The sequence below is a fragment of the Abramis brama genome (assembly GCF_963993115.1).
Source record: "Abramis brama genome assembly, chromosome: 17".
NCBI classification, from domain to species: domain Eukaryota; kingdom Metazoa; phylum Chordata; class Actinopteri; order Cypriniformes; family Leuciscidae; genus Abramis; species Abramis brama.
The window spans coordinates 24,547,591-24,572,981 of record NC_139979.1 but is presented as its reverse complement, the minus strand read 5'-3'; the positions used below and the strand labels follow the sequence as shown (position 1 = coordinate 24,572,981).

At 37.4% G+C, this 25,391-nt stretch overlaps 1 protein-coding gene across 1 annotated transcript in view; it reads right to left on the bottom strand.

The window, feature by feature from the left end:
- LOC311067039 (carboxypeptidase Q-like) overlaps positions 1-23,766 on the bottom strand; it is a 57,835-nt gene extending 34,069 nt beyond the window's left edge. Inside the window, exons 1-4 of the mRNA XM_084088588.1 lie at positions 23,683-23,766; positions 22,717-23,170; positions 22,429-22,636; positions 20,289-20,496 (exon numbers count right to left, since the gene is read on the bottom strand). Of these exons, the coding sequence (XP_083944714.1) occupies positions 20,289-20,496; positions 22,429-22,636; positions 22,717-23,170; positions 23,683-23,688 (876 nt within the window). The 5' untranslated portion in view covers positions 23,689-23,766. The remainder of the gene's footprint in view (positions 1-20,288; positions 20,497-22,428; positions 22,637-22,716; positions 23,171-23,682) is intronic.
- Positions 23,767-25,391: the final 1,625 nt, after the last annotated feature.

The following is a 25,391-nucleotide window of genomic DNA, read 5'->3' as shown; positions in this document are numbered from 1 at the left end:
GCAGGCGCCCCTGCTTGCTGAGAAGATGCCGTGCACAGAAGCTGTTTGTTTGAGAAGGGGAAAGGGGAGGGGGCGCGGAGGCGCGGGCGCGGATGACAGTTCACCTCTGGGTCTCTCCCAAACGGAACGGACAAGGGGGGGGGGGGGGGGGGATCAGTCACACCTCGACTTTCTTCCAAATAACGCACATTTCATTCATAATATTATAAATACAGGCCTCTATATTTCCTGCACAGTTTTGTTTTTCTGAATGGTCTGAATGGCTAATAAAAATAGGTAATACAAAACGATTACTTGGTCACCACCACCCAGGTGAATTGGTTTAGTCTTGACTTCTGGTCGTGACTCGTGAGTGACAGTTATGGGGGGATCAGGGGATCTGTTGATTGTCGATGTCGAGTGCCAAATAAGAGATGGACAAGAAAGGTCAAAGCCATCAGGTGCCAAATTTAGGCGAAAGGGGTCTCGCCCAGGGTGTAATTCAATGTAGAACCGCCACTGCCACAACCCCCGACTCCTCACTCTCGGCCCAGCTGCGGATATGGGGGAGTAGGCTTACTCTGGGAACTCGGAGCCCTTGATCCCCTCGGACTGCACGGCAAATAGGCTTATTTTAATCTTTTACTTTAACTGATCATTTGTAATTGTGAACTTGTGAAACAACTGCCACAGGTAATCAGACATTATTTTATTTTTTATTTATTAAAGATTTATTTTTGGGCATTTTTGCCTTTTTATTACGATAGGACAGTGAGTAGACAGGAAGCAAAGTGGGAGAGAGAAAGGGGGGAAAAGGTCCACGAGCCGGAACTTGAACTGCCCACAAGGCTTTCGGCGCAGACGATGGGACATTATTTTCAACTTGACTGCAATGTTTTATTCTCTATCATTCAATGCATATTGCCTATACATAAATGAACCTTTATGCTTTGTCATTACAGATTAAAATCTATAAATCAAAATATTTATTGCATTTATGAAGAAAAGGCTCAGCACCCAAGTCTCTATCGCCTATTGCCTCAATGGTGTCCAGTGTCTTTGGGCGGATTGCTGAGGTGGATTGCCAGCAACAGCCAGTAGGATTGTTTGTGATTTGCTCTTAGTGACTTAGGAGTCCTCTTGACTACTGCTAACTTTTCACAGATTTAGGAGCTGGTTTTAGTGCAAAAATGCTTTGTGTAAAAACTCTTAGAGCTCAAATGTATTAGTCTTAAAATTAGGACTGACACACCCACACAGCCATAAGAGTTTCTCCTAAACCGGCAAGTTAAGAGCTACTTTTAGCCTTAAAATGTTTTGTGATCTACAGGGATTTTCAAACAAAACCATCTCTAGGGTTTATAGAGAATGGTCCAAAAATGAGAAAATATCCAGTAAGTGGGAGTTATTTGGGCGAAAATGCCAGAGGTCAGAGGAGAATGGCCAGTTTGCCCCATTCAGCATGTTGAATCGGCGTCTGGGCCATCGGTGAGAGTGGGAACGCTGATTGGATGTTCAGTTTAACGAATGAGTCAGTGCATGAGAAAGTGATGAAAGAGAGCAAGTCAAGACGGCACAGACAAGGCTGACCTTATGTTGTTATCCTACCCGAGCATTCCAAAACACAAATATTTTCATAACAACATGAGCCGCAATATAACTGATATTCAAAATGGTAAGCAAGTGCTGCTTTGTTCACCGTTTTGAATATCTGCGTATATCTCGTATATTGCTTCGGTTTCTCCTTTTGAATGATGATTATAGACTATTGATACCTGCTGATACAGACAGTTAATTCCTTACACGCAGGCGCAGAACGCACATGCTAGTTTGCAGTCGGCTGCAGTCTGTACTGTGTGTTCAAGCACAGCTTTTTGGTCCAGACGTAGCCGAGGTGAGGCGACAACATTGTCGGTTATCGTCGCTGCTAGTTCTTTAAAGTTGGCTTGGTGTGTCCCAGGCTTCAAAGGGAAACTCCTACAAATGCATATGCAACAAGTTCAGCAGCAAAAATAACCTTGTCTACATCTTTTCAGTGCTAATTTTTCACTGTGTATCTTTAGTATGTTCGGACAGTAGTTTTTTAAAGCCAAAAGAGGGTTTGCACTTGTGCAAGCTGTTAGTAAATCTGGGCTAAGACTCTAATTGTCACTTTTTGAGTTTGTTTTTTGCTCAGTTTTTTTCTAGGTTAGCTTTCTAGTTTGTAAATTGGTATATTTATATTGGTGTCTTTCACAGCATTTGATAATTCATACTCATAAAGTAGAACTGAAATGACATTCATTACAAGATTATTAGTTAAAACATTTCAAAATGCACCTGCAGACTATTTTTCCAGTCATGAATTTTGCCATTGAGGATTTCTATAAAATATTGTGCAAAAATCTCGTCTCGTCTCATTCTCGTGAACCAAATCTCGTGTCTCGTCTCATGAGATAAGTGTCTCGTCACACCCCTATTGTTGTTTGATGTCAGCGTATTCATGGTTGTATATCCTCCAAGTTATTCTCCAGGTTATTTTTTTATTTATTCTTGGATTAAAGATTTATTTTGAGCATCTCCTTCGTTCTGCTCTTCATTACATCGCCCATGACAGAATGCAAAACCCATACTTCAGATGGACTTAACAGCACTGCCAATGCAAATGGTCAGTGTCTCCAAATCCAAGGACTGCAGCATTGCCTATACAAATAGTCACAATGCTTCCCACAATGTTAGTGAAATTCCAGCATCTGTTCCTGAGTGTGAAATTCCAGCGTCCGTTCCTGAGTGTGAAATTCCCGAGTCCGTTCCATTGAGAAAAATTCCAAAGTACGTACCAGTAAGAGAAATTCCCGAGTCCATTCCAGTAAGAGAGGTTCCCGAGTCCGTTCCAGTGAGAGAAGTTCCAGAGTAGTGGTCGACCGATATTGTTTTTTTGATGGCCGATGCCGATATCTTAGAGGGCAGGGTGGCCGATGGCCGATATAAAGCCGATATTTTTATATATATTTATTTTAATCAATATTTAATAAATTATAAATAAATTATAAAACAAATTTTTAAAATAAACATGCTTTTATACTTTAGATGGCAACTTCTTAAATTTGCAATCCTATTACAGTATTTTTCACAAAGTAATTGTTTAGAAATATATGAATATGTGAATAAAAAGAAGGTAAACACTGTAACAGGGCACTCAGTAATCTGATAATTTCATGCTGGTAATCATATTTTTTCAAATAAAGACAAGGTAACGCTAATTTTACATACACAGCACAGCGAAAACGATATGAATATGACACAGTTGGCAACTGGTTATATATCAGCATATTTTAAAATTAAGGATTTAAAGTTTATCGATCGCGTCTCCTGTGAAGCTGATCTTCTGTTCGCATTCACTCACTTCGCACGGACCGACCGTCACTTGCAGACAGTAATGCACACTTCACAAGATATCACAGCTGGATTCGATTAAATCTGCAAGGTTTGTGAAATTAAATGTTTATTAGATATTCAGAGATTTGTTTAAATGACGTAGATGCGCATTTGCTGAATGTTGACGGCAAATGAGAAGGTATTTTAGCCTGATTGTTTGCCTTTTCTGTTACAAATACTATAAAAGCAAACGCTTTACTTTACTTACTTCGTATAAGTTACCATTTACTTTCTTTGTTTACCAGTTCTGTCTAACAAAGTATTAGATATGACTGACAGAGATCGTAAATTAATGAAGACGGTGAATACGAGTGAGCGCTGTTTGATCTGAGGAGCTGTTGTTGCCGTTCACTTCTGGCGCTGGTGTTCTCAGCGCCGCCCGTCAAAATAAAAGTCCGGAGCGCCGTCAAAATAAAAGTCCCGCTTCCAACACATCGGCCAATCAGAAAAACTTATCGGCCGATGCCGATATTTCAAAAATGCCAAATATCGGCCGATATATCGGCCTTGGCGATATATCGGTCGACCACTATTCCAGAGTCCATTCCAGTGTGTGAAATTCCAGAGCCTGTTCCAGTAAGAGAAATTCCAGAGTCCGTTCCAGTGAAACAAATTCCAGAGTCCGTTCCAGTAAGGGAAATTCCAGAGCCCAACCCACAGAGCATTGCACTGTCCATAATGTCCTTTTACATTTATGTGTGTCTGGGCCATTCACAGATCCAAACCCACAGTCCAAATTCCACTCCAGCCCCTGAGCATAGTGCAGAGTCCGCTCCAGCCCCTGAGTCCTCTCCACAGTCCGCTCCAGCCCCTGAGCACAGTCCAGAGTCCACTCCAGCCCCTGAGCACAGTCCAGAGTCCGCTCCAGCCCTTGAGCACAGTCCATAGTCCGCTCCAACCCCTGAGCACAGTCCAGAGTCCGCTCCAGCCCCTGAGCACAGTCCAGAGTCCGCTCCAGCCCCTGAGCACAATCCAGAGTCCGCTCCAGCCCCTGAGCACAGTCCAGAGTCCGCTCCAGCCCCTTAGCACAATCCAGAGTCCGCTCCAGCCCCTGAGCACAGTCCAGAGTCCGCTCCAGCCCCTGAGCACAGTCCAGAGTCTGCTCCAGCCCTTGAGTCCACTCCAGTGTCGGCTCCAGCCCCAGAGATAAGCCCAAGGAGTGTACATTTTCTGGTAGAAAATTTTGAAAACCCGGCCACGGAGGCCGTCCAAGAGCCACCCACTCTCCCAGACATGAGCATGGAGGCCGTCCCCGAGACGCCCGTTCCAGCTCTGCCAGCACCACCCTGACTCCCAGTGAAGCTGGCCCCTTCCAGGCTCTCTGAACTGCTGCCACCTCCCTGGCTCCCAATGAAGCTCGCCCCTCCCAGGCTCCCTGCACTGCCGGCACCTCTCTGGATCCCTGAACTACCGGCACCTCCCTGGTTTTCTGTATTGCCAGTACCACCCAGGAGGCTTCCTGTCCTGCCTAAGACACCTTGGCCAGCCCCTCGTCAGCCTCCAGGGTGCCCACCCTCCCTCCACTGTTGGACTTATTACAATGCGAGGATGCGCCATCCGGGAAGGGGGTGTACTGTCACATTTTAAATTTGTTTTTGCTCTGTTTTTCCCTGTTCTGTTCATGTCTTTGTCTAGGTTATCTTTCTAGTTTGTAAAATGGTTCAGTTCTCCTCCATTCCCTGTCTGTTTGTTTCTATGGTTACAGATTAATTTGAGTCCTCAGTTCAGGTGTGTTTCGTTAATTATATCATTAGCTCACTTGTTTGCCCTTCTACATAAGCCCTCACTTCCTGTTAGTTAAAATTTATTTTGAGTCTATCCTTCGTCGTGCGCTTAATTTTCCTAACTTTCTGTTAGTTTTTGGTCTTGCATTGTTGTTGTTTGATGTCAGTGTATTTGTGGTTGTGTTTCCTCTGAGTTAAGGCCCTTTCACACCGGATGCGTAACGAAAAAGCGAATAGTTCGTGTGCGAATAGTTCGCGTCAAAACCCATCACATGAGCCGCGTAAACACGGTCTCTGTCTCTATCTTTGACGATTAGCCTGCTAGCCTACACAGCACAGGACTATACAACGACTAAAACTATCACACAACATACTCACAGTCATGATAACCGAGTTGATCATTGTCCTTGTAGTATGCGATTGGCTGAAGCCTTTTCTGTCGCCGCAAAAGTTTAAAAAAAATCGACATCGAAACGGAAAAAATAAAAGTCGTTTTTTCGCCGCAGCACATTCGCGTTCGATGTGGAAGCACTCATTACACAAACAGCTGATCAAAAAATAAAACCATCGCGTGAATTATTCGTGCGTCAAAATCGCGTCCAGTGTGAAAGGGCCTTTATTCTCCTGGTTGTTATTTTTTAATTCTTGGATTAAAGATTTATTTTGAATATCACCTTCATTACAGCCACCGCCCATGACACTAATAAGAGACTTCTTTCAAAAACACACACAAAAAATCTTATGACCCCAAACTTTTGAAAGGTAGTGTATGCTATCAAGTAATGTAATATTTTGTGACAACACCACATGGGCAAGTTCCATCAACTGGCCCAAAACTGTCTCATGCTGGCTCTGGACCAATGGGCCATCCTTATTGTCATGCCCTTGATATCACTTCAGTTTTTTAGTGATTAAGATAAATTGAATACAGGCTCAAAACTCTTTCATTCATTAGAGAATTATTTATCCATAACTGTGTTTATGAGCTCACACTATTAAATAACAGAAAGCAATCAAGGTTAAGATGACCATGAGCGCAGTGTACAGTAGATGTGGAGTGTTATTCCAGTTCCCTGTCCTTTACTTGGTGGTATGAAGCAGCTATTCTGGGTGCCACAAGGTTTTATCACAGCTCAATGCATTATTTATAAGGCAGAAGCCTGGCCCCTGGAGCAGTAGAAATGAATGGTTATGACAGGGTAAACCCCACAAGATGCCAGCCACTGTGCATTGCAGGCATTAGTTGAGTCCAGCTTTTCAAAGTTCCCGATGGCCAACTCTCTGCGGTTTGTGGGAAACAATATGATAACGCATCTAGGACATTTGATTGTTTTTTTTTTTTATGACATTGCATTATTTATATTTGTCAATAATAGATGTTACAAAACACACAAAAATGCCTTCTGGTGGAATATCTGTATTCCAGAAACAATCCAATGATTCTGCAGAGCAGGAGGTTTATTCACAATTAAAGGGATAGTTCACCCAAAAATTGAAGTTATCTTGTCATTTACTCAGTCATGTCATTCCAAACCTGTTTACATTTAATTTTTCAGTGGAACAATAAAGATAGTTGTTTTGGACCAGTGTTGTTTTGGACCCCAATGACTTTCATTGTAAGGACAAAAACAGTTGAAACATTCTTCATAACATCCTCTTTTATGTTCCACGGAAGAAAGTCAGTCATACACAACATGAGGATTAGTAAATTATGAATTATGGATATAAATTTTCATTTTCGGATGAACTATCACTTTAACAAGATGGGATTTCAGCATACTGACAATCTGGCCAACAGCACACCCTTAAAAATGGTCTGTATAAACTTTGAATTCTTAACCTACATTCTTCCCACACACAATTATATCCCCCACTGCTTCCATATTTATATTTACTTGGCAGTTATTTTTTCTAGAACAGCTTTAACTGCATACTAAACCACAAATACAAGTCATGGTGTAATTTATCGTTTAATATAAAATTCATCTCCATAAAAATGCTGGCGATAGCTATAATGAAGAGATGCTAAACATTCATTGGAGATAATAAATGTGATTCATAGTTTAAAAAAGGTTCTGCTACTATCGCTTTAAGCATTGACTTGTATTATTTTCACTAAATCTAATCTCCATGCCAATGAAACTACAACTCCGTCCTTTTTTTTTAAACTAAGAATGGAATTAATTGGACTGATTTAAGTAATAGATTTCATGTTTTATAACGAACCTTGTCCTTGATTTAAAAGAATCACATTTAAAGTTGTTTTTCAAAGCTCTTTATGAAATTCAATGGGGTAGGCCTGCTTTTAAAAGTAGAGCTCAAACATTTATTCAGACTACTCTGTTTTCATTTCAGACTACAGATGATGTTGAGGCTGATGATCATGATGAGGATGATGAGGATACTTTCCAAGGTTATTTCTGGGGAAATATAAAAGCCATACAACAGATACCATCTGTTGTAGTACAAAGAGATCAAAAGCAGAGAAAGGAAGGAATCAAAATAAATAAATAAAAATAATTTTTTTTTTTAAAGAGACTCATATGGGCATTGCCAGTATTAATAGGAGACTGAGGGTAGAACAAACACAGTCTGTCTTATGATATCTTCACTGGTGGTCCCGTCTCCTTCGCTCCAGTTGGGTTGAATATGTTCTAATTTTAAATGCGACTGAATGCTACTGACATTCGCAAAGTGGGGAATTTAGTTAGGCTTTCTGACATCATGGCTGTCACATCCAACTCCATTAGACCTGTCTCTTCATGACAATCCATATCTTCTGCCCTACTGCTTGTTTTTTTATTGTGAGATTGGAGATTCTCACCTAGCCAGACCTTATGGCGCTTTTCCACTGCATGGTACGGCTCGGTTCGGCTCGGTACGGTTCGACTCGGCGCGGAACGGTTCGGCTCGCTTCGCTTTTCCACTGCGTGGTACGACTCGACTCGGTACGGCACGGTTCGGTTCGCTTTAGCTCGGTTGCTTTTCCACTGCAGTTAGTACCGCTTCAAAGTGGGTGGGACTGATCGTTATAGTTGCCGTCTCTACTGCCATGACATCATCATATTAAATGCGAATTTTTCATTCCGTGTTTCCCCATCCACTCCTCGGCAACCAATGAGAGGAACGTCTGCACCTCGTCCACTGACCACGATTCAGCCATTTCTTTTTTTGAAGTTTATACTCTTTTTTTTTGTTTTTTTTTTAAAGCAAATACTTTTAAAACAGGCGCTACAGCGCTGGCTGTTGTCTACTGGCTATTTAAATCTAGCGGGTTTAGTGTCTCGTGTCGTAAATACAATGACGCTGGTAGTGATGATTCTGTCTGACCAATCAGTGATCTGCAGTGTTTTCACGTCACATTTTAGTATCGGTACGGTACGCTTGGAACCTCAACAGAGGTGGTACCATTTAAAGCGAGCCGAAGCGAGCCGTACCGTACCGTACCATGCAGTGGAAATGCGCCAAAAGTGAGCCGTACCGAACCGAGCCGTACCGTACCATGCAGTGGAAAACCGCCATTAATGGCATAAGGTCAGGTCCACATTGCAGCTTGTTTAATGTGCCAAGCTCCACCTACTTAGACAAAAAGAGATGTTTCACCAAAATATTAAACAACCAGATTGCATTTTGTTTCATTTTTACATGGTGTTAAAGGATGTTTAAGGTATGCATTATTTTTCTAATAATTCAGTCAATTCTTCTACTCAAAGTTACTACACCTCAAGACTGTAGCTACAGTATGTTTCCATCTAGGGGTGCACCGAAATTTCGGCCGCCGAAAATTTTCGGCCGAAATGGCATTATCGGTTTCGGGCCGAAATAAAAAAAAACAGCCGAAAACGTTTAACCGAAAATGAATGTCACCCGCCCCTCCCATCCGTGCGCAAGCGCTTAGGTTTCACTCACGGTCAAGCTGTTATCACGCGTCTGCCTATCAAAGATTAAGCATGTCAAAGGGCTGTCACTTATTGCACAATCGATCGGACCAGCCAACACAAGTTTCGAAAACGAAAATAGGGAATCGATTTTAACGGCCTTCTCTCGGAGCGCGTCCAGCTCGTCACTACAGTATACGCTCGCAGCGAACGCGCGTCACACAGCAACTGCAGGTTCTGACACACACACACACACACATAGCCTATTTCTGCATAATATAGTGCATAATATGTAGCCTTCAGTAATGCTTTTCATTGATGTTATGGCAGTCCACATTGCTGACTTGTGCGCCCTCTTTACGGTCGTCCTAATGCCTGTTTAGTTGTCCGTGGATTTGCCTATATTTGGCGTTGAAAACGGATCAACGCCAAATATAGGCAATTTACTAACGATTCAAAGAACACTTAGCCTATGTCTCAAAAATCGAACAGGATTTATTTTTCACAAAAGTGACAGCCCTATACGAGAGGACACCAAAGTTGCAATATGTAACATTTGTTCTGCAAAAATCTCCAAAATTGTGGATTTTTTTTGCACAACTTTTAAAAAACTATTTTATTTGATGGAACATAAAACTTGAAGAATAATATTATTTGGTATTATTATTTATATTTATTGTTAAAAATATTGTATGTTTTGTTATGTAACTGTTAATAAAATTTGATTATTATATTGTGATTTTTCATTTCAGATCCATTAAATTCAAGCAGTATATATACGTTTTTAAAAGAAGCCGTTTTCGGCCAAGAGCATCCTAAATTTTCGGTTTCGGTTTCGGCCCAGAATTTTCATTTCGGTGCATCACTATTTCCATCCACCTTTTTTTGTGCAAATTTTGGAATGTCGCATAAAAAAATGCTGGATGGAAAAGCCAAGATGCGCATGAATTCCAAAAATGTGCATAAAAACCTATGTGTGTTCTAAAACCTAATGTATGCTGTAAAGACCTTTGAAATTACTGCAATAATTTGGCGCTGTGAAATGGAACTGTAATGCGGTCAAGACCTGCCTGTAACTACTTTAGCTGAATGTTCATAAACCAATCAGAATCAAGCATTCAACAGCCCCAAAGAGTATAGCAATAAAATAATTATCAGCTTATCTGTATCAACCAAATGTTTACTTTCAGTGAATCCCTAGCTGATAAAATTTTACCAAAGACCCCATTCTTGCTTGATCAAGATATAAAAGTATATGTTCTCCTGCCTCAGCCACCATGGACACATTTAATAAACTGGCTCTTTTCTCAGGCCTGTTCCAACTTTGCCACTGTGGGGGAGGATGACACTGGATGTGCAATTACTGTAGACAGGACCAGCTACACCCAGTCCAGCACAACATAGCAGAGAACAACATTGTGACACAGTGCAGTGCAATACAGCACAAAGGAATGCTGTGTAATGCATCAACGTTAATTAAAACACAATGGGCCGTGACATGGCGTAACCCCAGTAAACATCCTACACAACCACACAACAACACGACCGCAGGACTGCATAACTGTAGTGCTACCACTTTAGGAAATGGTACATGCACAGTGATTCATAACTATGTGACTGTCCGTTTTTGGCAAGACATTGCAAGTGTGTTGTCATTTACAATGTTCAACATAGTGACAGCAACAGTGGCTTAAGGCATCTTTACACAGCCGAGTTAAGGCTGCTCTAAAGCGGCTCTGTGCCTGCTCAGAATTCTGTGTAAAGACTCAATGCCGCATAAAAGCAGACTTAGAATATGATGGGTCTGACCCACCTCAGCCCTAGTATCAAAGGCGACTCTGATACTGTTTTGGTTCAGTGTGAATGAACGCGAACTTGTGCCGTTCTAAACTACGTTATTGTCATGAAAACCAAAGGCACGCCTGTCAGCTCAAGCGGCGCAAGAATCAAATCATATAGGCCTAGCTCCTTATTGTTTTAGGAAAATGTAAAAAATGTCTACCAGCAAGGGACAGTGAAGTAAAAGAGTCCTGTTCTCACATCGTGAAGCAAACCATAAAACAACGGGAACAATTTTATTAAGAAATAGAAAAAACTATTTATTAACTAGATTAATTTCAAATTGTGTATTTTTATTTCAAGTTTTATTTCATTGTTTATTAGCCTATTTCATTACATTTTAAATTCATTTTAAAATTCGATTTTAATTCCTGTGTAAATGCATTTATGCCGCTTCAGAGAAGCAATAAACATTCTGTATAAATGCAAATTTTTGTGATTTTATGCTGCTTCAGATTTGGTTTCTGTGCCGCTTTTTCTGTGTAAATATGCCTTTGGAGACAAGTAAACAGAATCACCAATTTTGTATTTACCACAATTTACACCAAAAGAAAAAAAAAATCGAATTCTTTCGAAGATATGGGAGTGGTGTTTTTTCACACAAAACTGTGATCACACAAAACTGTGCCACCATGATGCTTGCAATGTCAGGGCATTGGTTTGTCAGGGCATTGGTTTGTCAGGGCATTGCTACGGAGTGTCAAAAGAGCCCATTCCATCCAGATGTCAATGTCAAAGTCAGTGGGATTCTTAAAAAAAAAAAACTGTTTATCGCATGCCAGCTGAAAAGTCTGATTGCTTGGAGAAAAAAACTGCATTTATTTTGTCAGCGAATGTTGAGGTATCATTCATGTCTGTGGCACAAATTGCAGCAAGTTACAGAATGTGGGTCGATGACAAATAAGAGTTTGATAAAGAGAAGGTCAAATCATTTTAAAATGCATGTGCTAAGATTTAAAAAATGTACACTGTATTTGTGTTGATTTTGAATATTTTAAATAAAAGTTTAAATTTAATCAGACTAAAGATGTCATGTGGTTTAACTGTTTTGAAAAATGAAAATCATATTTTTCTTACTCCATGAATATCTGAGTGAACATATCTAAACCATTATTTTCTAAATGTGTTTAAACTTCTTGATCTATATAATGTCATTCTATATAGATCAGTGGTTTAAACATATTTTTAAAGTATAGCTTTCCAAATATTTTGAATTGATTTATTAAATAATGAATTCCTTCATAATTCATAAATGTCAAATTCTTGGGGAGTGGCAGCACATGACATTTTACAACAAATGAACTTTGAACATAAAAAGGTCAAATTATCTGATATGTTAAGAGGTTTATGAACTTGCAAACTGAATCTGCAGGGGCCTGTGATATAATTTAATAAGTTTTTTTCTGCATTGTCTGCTTCACATGACAAAGGTTTTTCAAATATTAATAAGCAGTAACATTTGTTAAAATATTTTTGAGAAAAAAATATTATTACTAAATAAGGTTTTACAAGAATTTAATTTTTTTTTTCTTCTTCTTTATGATATCAGGATAGTTGTATCACCCTGGCAACTGATTTTAAGAGTGATCTATTTTACAAAATCACTAAGTTCAATTTAAAGTCCCCCTGTGGAGAAAATCAAGCTTTTAATGTTGTTTATATGAACCTTCATCAACCTTCATAAACCTTCATTCAAACCTTCATTCATTCATATGTCTGTGTGATGTTTGTAATATGCTTTAAGACAAACCATGTACAAATTCATAAGTCAACACCATCGCTGAGTATTTTCTCCTTAAAACTGCAGTGAACCAAAGACAGTCTCAAAAACGTGGTATGAAATTTCTGGTGTTTCTGATATCACAAACTACTTTGTAACCAATCACGTCATTGTGTGATCATCAACGAGTGGATCTCTGAGCTTGTGTGAAAGAGTGGAGGCGGGGCTAATTTGCATATTCATAGAACCACGTATACTAAATGAGGCAAGGGTGTAGTTACATGCAAGGTATTTTAAGGCATGAAGAATTTTTTTAAGGAAAAATTTTAAATATGTCCTTTTGGTGATCAAAGATGAGTTTTAAGGGATAACATGATTGACTACAAGGGGACTTTAAATAAACACAAAAGGAGGACATGCCTTTTGAGTCCTAAATGCCTAAAACCAATCACCAGGGAAGCTCTTTAGTAGGGAATTAATTAATTCTTGCTTGGTTGTCAATTACATCTTGTCCAATATGACTTACAGCATGCTTATCTCTAGATTAAATGTCTTGTTAAAGGGCACAATGTGATACGTATAATTTCAAGTATTTCCCTTTCAACAATTCATTCTTTAAATGAGAAATCAGTGAGTATTAGCTGCTCATGGTGTGGGCAGCAACACTATGTGTGTGGGAGAAATTTTTTAATGCCAAGTAAAAATGTTTCCCCTGCAGTCAGGCATTAGGCAGACATGTGGACACACAACCTGTCACACTATCGTTATGGCTGCCTTCAATCAGAGCAACCCACGCACACACACAAAAAAAAAAACGTCACTTGTAGCTCTCAGCCCTCTCTTTCCCTCTCTCTGTCAAACACACACATACACACACTCAGGGGGCCCCAATCAACGTCATCAGAGGTTTCAGTTTCTGCAAATGGTAGAAATCAAAACTCAACAACAGACTGAGTGAAAACACACCAGGTTAGTGACAGACACAAAGCTAAAACCACAAACTAACATTCACCATAAACAGGGTATAAATAGGGTAAACCCAGAAAAAACATTTCTGTTTGAAAGACACAATATGTCATTTCCAGAATCTTGAGATTAGATTAAAGTCAACATTGACCCTATTTACTTTCACAGTACACGTTCCCAGGCTTATTGTGAACAATTCACTGGTACATGTCATTCCAAAGGGGGAAAATGTTTGTCTTTGTAATCTTTCATCAAAATGCAAAAACTTGCGCTTCCTAACTTGATTTTCCTTGTCTGCTTTTTTCCTGAAACCCTCTTTCTTTTCATCCCCTCTCCTACAACCACCCTTTTTTGTAATCCCCTCTTTTCACATTCCAAGAAATTCCCTATGGATGAAATCCATCCCCAGTCCCGTCCAACATTTTTCATTTAAATATCCTGTTTCACCCAGAAACACATTACATTACGAAAGTAAAATGGTTCATCATAAAATGGCATATAGCATTTCATACTTTAAATTTCTTCTTTGTAAAAACAACTATACCACTGCTCAAATGTTTGAGGTCAGTAAGATTTTATTTATTTATTTATTCATTTATTTTATTTAAAGGATGAATTAAATTGTTCAAAAGTGACAGTAAAGACATTTATAATTTTACAAAAGATTCAAATAAATTCTGTTCTTTTGAACTTTCTATTCATCAAACAATCCATCAAACAATCCAAAAGAAAAAATGTATCACGGATTCCACAAAAAATATTAAGCAGCATTGCTCAATGTTTTCAACATTGATAATAATAATAAATGTTTCTTGAGCATCAAATCAGCATATTAGAATGATTTCTGAAGGATCATGTGACACCGAAGACTGCAGTAATGATGCTGAAAATTCAGCTTTGCCATCACAGAAAAAAATGTACATGTAAAAAATATAAAATTTTTATTGTAAATCAAATTATTGAAAACAAATTGTAAATTGTAATAATATTTCTAGGGCCCAATCATTTCAGCGATGTGGAACACTCAGACGAAATTACAGAATCCAGTCATAAAAACGGAATTTACTGTGTTTTACTGAAATTTTACTGATTTTACTGAAATTCACATAATTTGTAAATTTTTTTGATGAATAAATAAAAAGCATGACCGTGAATGCATGAACTTCATCTCCAGAGCCACTCTGAGAGTCACTTCATGAGCAGTTTACCATTTCATGTGAGAAAAACATCTCGGTTACAAATGTAACCCTCGTTCCCTGAAGGAGGGAACGGGAGACGTTACGTCAACGTGACAACGTAATTGGGATTACTTCAGGGAGCCCTATATGGGGTTAGAATTGTTACATTATTCCAAATAGATTCCAATAGATTGAGATTCACAAACAAATGTAAAGAGATTCACAAAAAATTATCAAATTCACAAATAAATAGATTAAGATCCACAAATAAATGTAAAGAGTTTCACAAAAATGTATAAACCCACAAATAAATAAAATGAGATTTGCAATATATATATATATATATATATATATATATATATATATATATATATATACAGGGATGTAGTGGAGGCTAAACGCACGTAAACGCTGTTTGCGCACCTCCCAAAATTATCCACCTCTAAATTTCACGTTATTTGAGCGAACTTTGCTTTTCCAGTGCGTGATCGCCGATCGGTACATGATTCAAGCATTTGGGCCGTTAACAACAGAGCAGAACGCGCAGCGCAAACATGGAGTTTTGTTTAACTTTTAATAAATTGTTGTTAGATAAGTTTCGTGATTTCAATTAATAAGACATGCTTTTTGATTACTAAAATTTAATCTAACCATTAAAATGGAGTCCAAAAAACTAAAACAGAAAAAAATGGAGACCAGAATAAAACCAGAATTAGGGAAAAAAATTAAATGGAATTTGCGGAAATGTTTTTACGGATTTGATAGGGCCCTATATTTCACAGTATTACAGAGATGTCTTTAAAATATATATATATATATTTTTTTTTTTTTTAATTACCGACCCCAAAACTTTTGAACAATGTAGATTGTGAACATGTTTTTGAAAGTCATTTTTTGTTGTGGTCTCACAAGTAGTCCTCAAATATTCTAAATACAATACTTGATGTCTATAATGAAGTCATACTTCATCATTCTCCTGAATAAACAGTTTTAAAATCACTGCTGACAGCAAAAATTTTACCAGTGGTATTTACTCTGAATTTCCTGCCATTATATGTCAATTCTGCAGAAATGGACTGGCATTAAGCTGCTTCTGGTTTTAACAAAAGGAGGAAATTCTCATGTAAAAGGCCAACAGTGAAAGGTTATTCGATGCATAGTGATTGCGCATGTTGTGCGCGTCAGAAGACATCACATCATTCCTGCTGTTCACTCCTATGACCCAGTGAGTTGATAGACAATAAAACTCTCAATACCAACACCATTATCGCTAATGATAGATTATTAGAACACCAATGCTAAATCCCAAAGTTGAAAACACTGACTGACATTGACCATTTCACCCAGAGAAACCAGGCAACCATTACAACATTAGGAAGGAAAAGATGACTCCTACAAGGAACAAGAATTCACAAAAAAGGATGGTACTTGCTAAATATGAAGAGAAACTTAATCTGCTTCACAAATTCATCTTCTTTTATAGGTAAAGCGCAAGTTTGCCTATTATAAACCAGCAAAAAGCATCATCCGGTGGACAGTCCCTGGGCTTTCGAGAAAACTACACTTCCGCATTTTTGTATCCCTGCTCACAAACAGTTGGATCAAGCCCAGTGCATTATTACCTTTTTTGGAAAAAGGGAACGCCACAGCCCCTTATCTCAGTTGTAGCACAGATTTAGCACAGTTTTCTACTCCATAGACAGCCACGTTTTATTAAAAGTCCATCTTGTCACCGGTCAATCAGCACTTTAAATCAGTAAATATGGCCACGTATGAGGATTGAGGAAGCTTGCGAGATTCACTTCACCACTTTCCTTAAGTTACAGACCTTAAGTTTCCTCTTAGTCGGTTAAAATATAATCGGAAATCCAAATGAAGCACTCAAATCCTGTTTAGTCAGCAATCCTGTAGCATTCCGTCCCGCTGAGATCATGAAAGAGGAACAAATCCAGCTTTATGCATACTTGTGCATGTGTATGAGAGAGTACAGAACATCTCATTCTCTTTTTTGATTGAATGAGTCACAGAAAAACATGTCACCCTTAAATGGTGATTCAAATTAGATTAACATTAACAAAGTCTGCAGCATTTCATTAGCAAATATATATTTACTACCATTCAAAAGGCTGGGAACACTACAGTGAACTGATTTATTTATTAAGCAAGGATGCATTAAATTGATTAAAAATGACACTAAAGACAGTTACAATGTTAAATCAGATTTATATTTCAAAGAAATGCTGTTGTTTCTAAATTTCTGTTGATCAAAGAATCCTGCAAAAGACACTTTATCACAGTTTCCACACTACATTAAGCAGCACAACCATTTTCAACTGTGATAATAACAAGAAAGGTTTCCTGGGAATCAAAGCAACATATTAGAATGATTTCTTAGGGATCATGTAACAGCGTGTTCACTATGAATTTATTAATTCATGTTTTTGTTTTTTATTATTTATTTATTCATTATCATGACTTTTTAACATGGTAGGGATACTTGCAATACTGTCATACAATAAAAATATTATTTCTTTAGATTTCGGGGTGAAATATGACCCAGACATGTTCTTGGAGAGTTTTGGGAGATTCACCCAATGACTGTCTATAAAACACTTTAACATTGGTTTCAGTGTGAGGCTTCAGTTCCTCAAATTTCATTATTTCTCTCTCTCTCTCGCTCTTGTAGCTGTGGTCATGCATCCGAGTGTGAGGGACAACAGACCACTCAAGCTGAACGTTTCTATTGAAATTTAAGTCTGCAGAATGTTTTTTTTTTTTCCTTCACACTTAATCACACAGAATCTTTCACCACCTCCCACAGAAGACTTTAACAGGGAAGAGTGCTGAAAATAATAACGCATAGCTGTGGAACTGACAGAGAGGGCAGCACACTAATAGAAGTAGAAAACTTTCCCTAACAAGTCTCTAATTAGATATAAGCTGGCAGTGGATGCTGGACAGATGTATGATGATCAGTCAAAGGGGTGTTAGCTGGGCTGCTGAAAAATCCTCTACCGTCTATAATTGGGGCTAAGGAAGTAGATACCATATTCCTCAGACTCCTGACTAACAGATTCCTTTCCATAAACACAAGCATTAAGAAAAAGCAGATCTCTGTAATTGGTTCCCTGATATCCTGCTGAGCAGCAATGCAAACAAATGTCAGAATGACCTCTGCTTGGCCCATCATGGAGGTTAGGCATCAGCAGAGAATGCAAACCGATAATGGTTCTGTTCCAAAACCTAGAGAGCGACTTCATGGTCTCCTGTCTACCTAGACAGTTGCCTTCTAAATGAGGTGGAACCTCCCAACTGACTGTTTAGGCAGCGACTCCATGAGACACAAAAACACAAAACACTCAACACAAATATTGGATAATAGTCCGTTTTTAATTAAACTATTTTTACAGATCATGCGGGTTCTTTAGTACCTTGGTGATACGCTTCTAGGATTGCCTTCTCCACAAAAGACAAATTCTTAGCTAGAATTTGGCCAAGACATGGTATCTTAGAAAGCTGCATAATTATTCTTACATTTGGGAACAGTTTTGGTGTCAGAAGTAGAGCTGCATGATTCTGGATAAAGTGAGAATAACCTTTTTTTTTTTTTTTTTTAAATGGAGATCATGATTCTAAACAAAAACGTAATTTACTAGAGGTTCTGACAAAAATAGCTGCAGTCTATTTACAAAATATTTAACAATATGAATTATTATTATTTTACAAATGTGTAATTATTATTATTTTTAATTGGTTTGAATGAATGATTCAATGACTCACTCATAAAGACTTGTTTCATTACTGGATGAATCAGTGTTTTTGAATTAATCTCTTGAGTGAATGATTCAGTGACAAATACATTTTTAACAGTCGCTTCTCGCCACTTGATACAATCTTTTTTTCAGTCAGGTTACTTCCAAAAGGTGATTTACTCTATTTTGATCGCTTACATACACATCAGTGTTTATTATATATTTAAAGTCCCCCTGCGGTGAAAATCAAGCTATTAATTTTGTTTATATGTCTATGTGGTGTTAATATTTGTAATATTTAATAAGTCTCTTTAAACCAAAGACAGTCTCCAAAACATGGTTTGAAATCACTGAACTGCGTATACTTAATGAGGCAAGGGTGTAGAGTTACATTCAAGCTATTTTAAGGCATGAAGAAAAACATTTAAAGGAAAAAACTTTTAAATATGTCATTTTGGTGATCAAAGTTGAGTTTTAAGGGATACAATTATTGACTACAGGGGGACTTTAAGTATATATTAAAAACTTCTTTGACAATTTGAATTATTGTTAACACAGAAATAGTGATACTTGTGTGGTTGAAAAGACTGTTTGTGAAAACTGTCTGTTACATACCAACAGAACACATGACAACTACTCTCTTGGTCAGTAGCCGATGCAGATTTGATCGTACTTGTCAAAGGTTTAATAGACATAGCTGAATTGTTGTAATTTAGGAATAAGGTCGCATGGGTGTTTGAATTGGGATCGCAATCTTTTAAATGATTAATCGTGCAGCTCTTGAAAGAAGTTTATCTGTAATACGGGCAGATTTTGGACCAGAGCACATGGAGTAGAACACAGACAATCACATGCATTCATTCACTGGGCATGTTTCAGGTAGATTACTAACCTTTGGCATGAGGTCGATCATTTAGAATACTCTAAATTCATTAACATTTGAACAAGGTTAAGCCCAAAGTCATGTGTATATGCATGTGTTATGAAATTGGATTTTTTTTTGTAAGAATTTTATCTGTGCGTATAAATAAGAATAATTTACACAATTATTACTGAGTGAGACAATGTGTTTTCCTACAGCTAAAACAATAGAGAATGGCGCTAAGGTCATGGGTTTGATTCCCATGGAAAGGCAAAAATTGACAAACAATTTGTGACAATGTGTGACCAACCGTGTAAACAACGTCTCTTTAAGCTTTTGTGTATAAATGCATAAATGCGAAATGCAGATCAAATGAACCCTGCCTTTTTACCTATTTCATTTCTCAATTTACCTCATTCTGGTTCAATGCACATCATTCCAGAAAAAAAAAATTCTTTCAACAAAATAAATAACTTGGTCAACCTGTGAGACAACTATCTTTTTCATCTGACACCATATAGGCCTCGCAAGGTTATTGGCTAATGTTAACAAATAGTCAAATTATTTAAGCAATATATTTTAGCAAAACTTGACTTCATTTTGGATTGAAAAAATCAATTTCCAATTTCCAGTCTGGTCCTTCATTTTTTTTTTTTTTTTTGCTGAATATCACATTTAACTCAGAAATATGTCATATTATAGAAGTAAAATGGTCTGTAAGTGCAGTTTCATGTTGACTTAGTTTTTGTGAAATAAATTTCAAACAATTACAAACTCTAAAATACTTAGGGTTTACAAGAGCACATAAGTCAACATTCAGTTGTAAACCATTAGTAATAATTGTAGGGTATTATCATTCAAATTCTTTAACATTGTGTGCTTTGTGAGATTAGCTGCAGTACATATTTAATTCAAAGTACACATTTAAGTGTACTGTACTGTACAAGTGTAGTCCATATTTAAAGTCACCTACCTGTTCAGGATGCTCGCTGCCTGTGATTTCAGCCACAGTGTTGAACGAGTCAACATCTGGCAGTGTTTGGGCCGCCATTGTCAGACGCACCACAATCCTCTGGCCTCTGCGGGCCATCCTGGCCATCATCTGCGCATCCTCAATAGTGATGCAGGCCGTGGGGATCTGAACCACTCCAGGCTGGTACCACTGCCAGCCAGTGTGGGGACTGAAAACAACACCACGTGTGGGTTAAAAACATAAAAATCTGCTTTTAAGTGTTTCATGAATTATGTTTTACAATATACACAACCGATCAAAGGTTTTGAATATATTAATGTATTTTAATGTAAGTCTCTTAAGCATTTATTTGATCAAAAATACAGTAAAAACTAAGTAATATTATTATAAAGCATTTTTTTATTTATTCCTGTGATGGCAAAGCTGAACGTTTTAGCAGCCGGTACTTCAGTTTTTAGTTGTTGTTGGGTTTTTTTTCGTTGTTTTTTTGTGGTAACTGTGATACTTTTTAATGATTCTTTGATGAATAGAAAGTTCAAAAGAACAGCATTTATTTGTTTTGTAACATTATGAATGTCTTTCTGTAAAATTATGAATTTAATGCATCCTTTAATGCAACTTAAAAGTATGAATTTCTTTTTTTTTAAACTCCTGAATGGTAGTTAATCACAGTTTCCACAAAAATATTAAGCAGCACTAGGGCTGGGTATTGACACAAATTTCACAATTCGATTCGATTTCGATTCACAAGCTTACAATTCGATTCGATTTCGATTCGATTCAATATCGATTATTTTGGATATCAGGTACAATACATTGCAAATTTTCTCAAGGAAAACAAATCTCTTAACTATTATTGTAAACTATGGGAGTCAGTTGTAGCCTATAGGCTTCATTAGCCTACTATAATATTGAAGGTAAAAATTAACTGATTTGTATACAAACACTTAAAATACACTTTTATTTATTTTTATAATAATATTAAAGTTATATGAAATTATATAAAAATTTAAATGGTGGCTGTCATAAAAAACTTTCCAGATTTATTCAAACATGCATTAAATATTGAAGAACATAAAAAATTATAATGAATATGTAATATGGTGCATATATTTAACAAAATGCTCCTCTCTAGAGTTAATTTTTCTAGCAGACTAACGAGTTTATGGTCACTGGATATTTTTTTCTGAGGTAAATGTGACGTTACATGACATCGTTTACTAACGTCTTTCCAAGGTTGAAACACTGATTGAGCGATTCCATGTGACATGATACGGACTTCGATAAGTTGTACTCTACCTTTTAACACACTTTCAGATGCTCATTCGTGTTTATTTCGCGCTGTAACTGGTGTTATTAATGCGGAAGAGAAGATCATGTGCGCTCCGCGCTGCTGCTTCTCCTGAGCTGAGCCAGAGCGATCTCACGCCACAGCGCCAAAACGGTAATTATGTTTTTGAATTTCGTAAGAAAATGGACGTAATTTGAAATCTGAGACTTCGTTTCATATCAATAATAACAAAGCACAAAGATTATTGTGATTTATTGGATGGGATGCGCGCAACAATGTTCCATTCATTCATCAACTGAAAACAGGATGACTAATCGATTCTTGGGATTTAAGAATCGATATCGTTTCGTAAAAATGAGAATCGATTAAAATCGAGAAATCGATATTTTTTACCCAGCCGGCCAGCCCTAAGCAGCACAACTGTTTTAAATATTGATAACAACAAGAAATGTTTCTTGAGCACCAAATCAGCATATTTGAATGATTTCTGAAGGATCATGTGACACTGAAATATTAAAAACATTGTATATAATATAATATGTATTACTATAAATACTAAATATTTTTACAGTATTTTTCATCAAATAAATGTAGCCTTGGTGAGCATAAGAAACTTCTTTCAAAAACATTAATTATTCCAAACCTTTGACCTATAATGTATTTTATTTTAAGATACCATTCTAAACAAATAATCTCTGGAGCGTCAGTCTTGAAGGTTACTTTTAAATTGATTTTTTTGTATTTCCTTTTGTTTACACGTTATTCAAATTTCTATTTGAAAAGCCAGTAGCCTTTAGTTTACAGTGGCAGTCCTTTTAATGATGACTTCAACAGTGCGATGATTCTGACCTGTTGATGGAGAACGGAGTTACTGAACGGATAAGAGAGGCAACAGCTCCAACTTTAGCAGCCTCTGAGGCCCCTGAGGCCCGATAGGCTACAGTCTCCCCATAGCTGACAAACGGCTGGTTATACACAACGATTTTCCCTTTAGCCTCACTCGCTCGCTTCTTCAACTCTTCAAAAGAGTCCACCACGATTACCTCAGCCTCTATACCTGCCAGGAGAACATAAGCTTAGATGTTTGCAGGTGCAGGTATTTAAAAGGTCATGACTAGATGGACTGTGTCTACTAACCCCCTGGAGGAGTTCCTACACTACTACCAAGCCCAAGTATGGCTAAAGTGTGGTTTCTCGGTAGAAGCATCACCGCACTCTCCTCCCCCCGCACCCAGTGAGGGATCTTCACTGGCTCTAGATGCACGTTCTCCAGTCCGTCCTGTCTAAGGGCATTGTACATGTACTTAATGGCCAGGTCTAGGTTTTTAGAGCCACTGACTCTGTTTCCAATGGTATCAGTGAACTCAGCTAGCCTCTCGTAGGAACGGTTCTGGGCTTTTCCATATACTGCGAGGTTTATGATTTGTTGAGCGATGTCAGAGTACTTAGAAACCTCTTTGGATATTTCAGAAAGAGGTTTACTGTCATAACTGTGAGGCCTAGAGTGACACTGTAGAAGACAGCAGAGGATAAGAAGAGTCCGCAGCGCCTGACTGGTGGAGTTATGACCCCTGCTTTTATTGCCAGTCATCTGAAAAGCACATGAGAGATAAAGAACAAGTCAATAATATTTGCCATTTATACTGTAAAATTAAATGAGTTAAATGAGCCTTAAATAATTATATATATATATATATATATATATATATATATATATATATATATATATATATAAAGTACATTTTCTCTCATCTGTCAGTAATGCAGTTCAACTGGTTATTAAATAAATAGTTTCCTGGAACTGTTTTCAACTTTTTTTTCCCCTAGTCGTTTCTGATATGAAAACATTTTATACATTTAAGCAAAAACATTTAAGAAAATCGCATTTTTTTCGATCACTCGCTTACGTTAGAATGGCACAGTAACAATAATAACATATACGTTTATATAGGCTACATACTAAAAATACAACAAACTGTTTGATATTATGCACACAAAATAGACCACGTAACGGCTTTTTCTATGTTTTAGGGGAAAGGTATTAGAAAAATAGTATGCATAATTTTAATAACTACGTATTAAAATTAAAATGTATACATTTACCGGCATGGTTTCACATTGAAAGTACACTGAGACTGTACATCCCTTGAAAACATTGGGCGCTCATGTGGCTACGGCAAGCGCCCTGGGACAATCACACAAAACGCGTTTAGTATTAATCTGACGAGACGCCTTTCAAAACAACATTCCCAAACCGTTTTAGTTTTATGAAGCAAATCGATGACAATTTATTATTTAAAAAACATTTCAAATTTAACATTTACGGATGAGGTATGTAGAGCAAGTAAAAGTCTATTATGAAAACATAAAAATAAAATAAAAACATTAGAATTCCTCTATAATTATTGTTGTTGTTGTTGTTGTTGTTGTCATCTAACATTGCTTGTCTATGTTAAAATTATTGAGATGGCCAAACAAACCAAAGAAGATACGTTCGCAAAAGCTGCACACATAATTACAGTAGGCTAATTTCGAGTTTTCAACTTGTGAAAAGCATTTTCATTCATTCAGCAATTTTCTGAGATCTCCTTGCACCCAGGGATGGGCAGTATTTCAGATACATGTATTTAAAATACAAAATACTAATTTTTATAAACTTATAGAAACAATTAAACTTTAAAAAAAAAAATATATATATATATATAAAATGATTAGCTTTCGTTAACTACCTGCAAAAAAAAAAAAAAAAAAAACTCAAAAGAGTTTGAATTTCAGTTTATGCTGTGGTATCAAAACTGATATTGAGAGTTGTAAAATGATATATTGTTACTGTGAAGTAAAATTGAGATTTTGGTTATATCGCCCATCCAAATTCTTTGCTAGATAGCGTAAAACATTCCCACAGTTTTACATACAGTTACAGTATGATTTTTTTAATAGTGTTCACCACAAGTAATTACATTGTAACCTGGTCAGAAATAAGTATATAAATGGCTGCTATTTTGCATACGTTTATTTGTAATTGCCAGAAAGAAATAAAGAAACAAAGAATGCCAGAGAGGGCAGAGATGATGTTAGGAATTAAAAGTCAGAAGGCCTATGTAGTTTCTTCATTCTCTGTGACCTGTACCTGCACTGGATGGTCAATTTCACATGTATTTTGTGTATTTTCAAAACACTGTATTTGTATTTAAATACATTTTTTCACACTGTATTTTGTATTTTTATTTAAAAAAAATTTCCATGTATTTATGCCCATCTCTGCTTGTACCACGTGACCTCTGTACGACCTGACCAGCTGCGGATTCATTCCGAGCCTCAGAGGATGTGATTCTAATCATTCTGGACCCTCATATCCAGGCCACTTCCTCTTTGAACTGTTGCCGTCTGGTCGGAACTACTGTAAGAATTAAGAAATAACGGGCAGTCTGGTTGACGAATGACCACTCCCGAGAAGACAAAGGACCTTCCTGGAAATTAACATTTGATTCTCTCTTAAGAAACTAGCATCCTCGAGTCAATCACCTCCCCCATGTTGTCTCTCTCTCATGCTGAGATCAACAGATATTCACCCAAAAATCTATATGGTTTAGTGTGAATAATTATCATACAGTATCATTCATGTTTGGTATCATTTGAAATGTCTCAGTGCGACTGGTACAAATGTCTCATTCCCAAAGAAGTAAACCAAAAGGTAATAAAGTTCTTAAGAGTTTAGAGATAACTTACACATAGAGGAGGGGTGGGTCCTCCAGGCAAATGGCATTCTGCTCCAAAAAGGTGTAAACTCTAAATGCAAATTCCCATTGTTA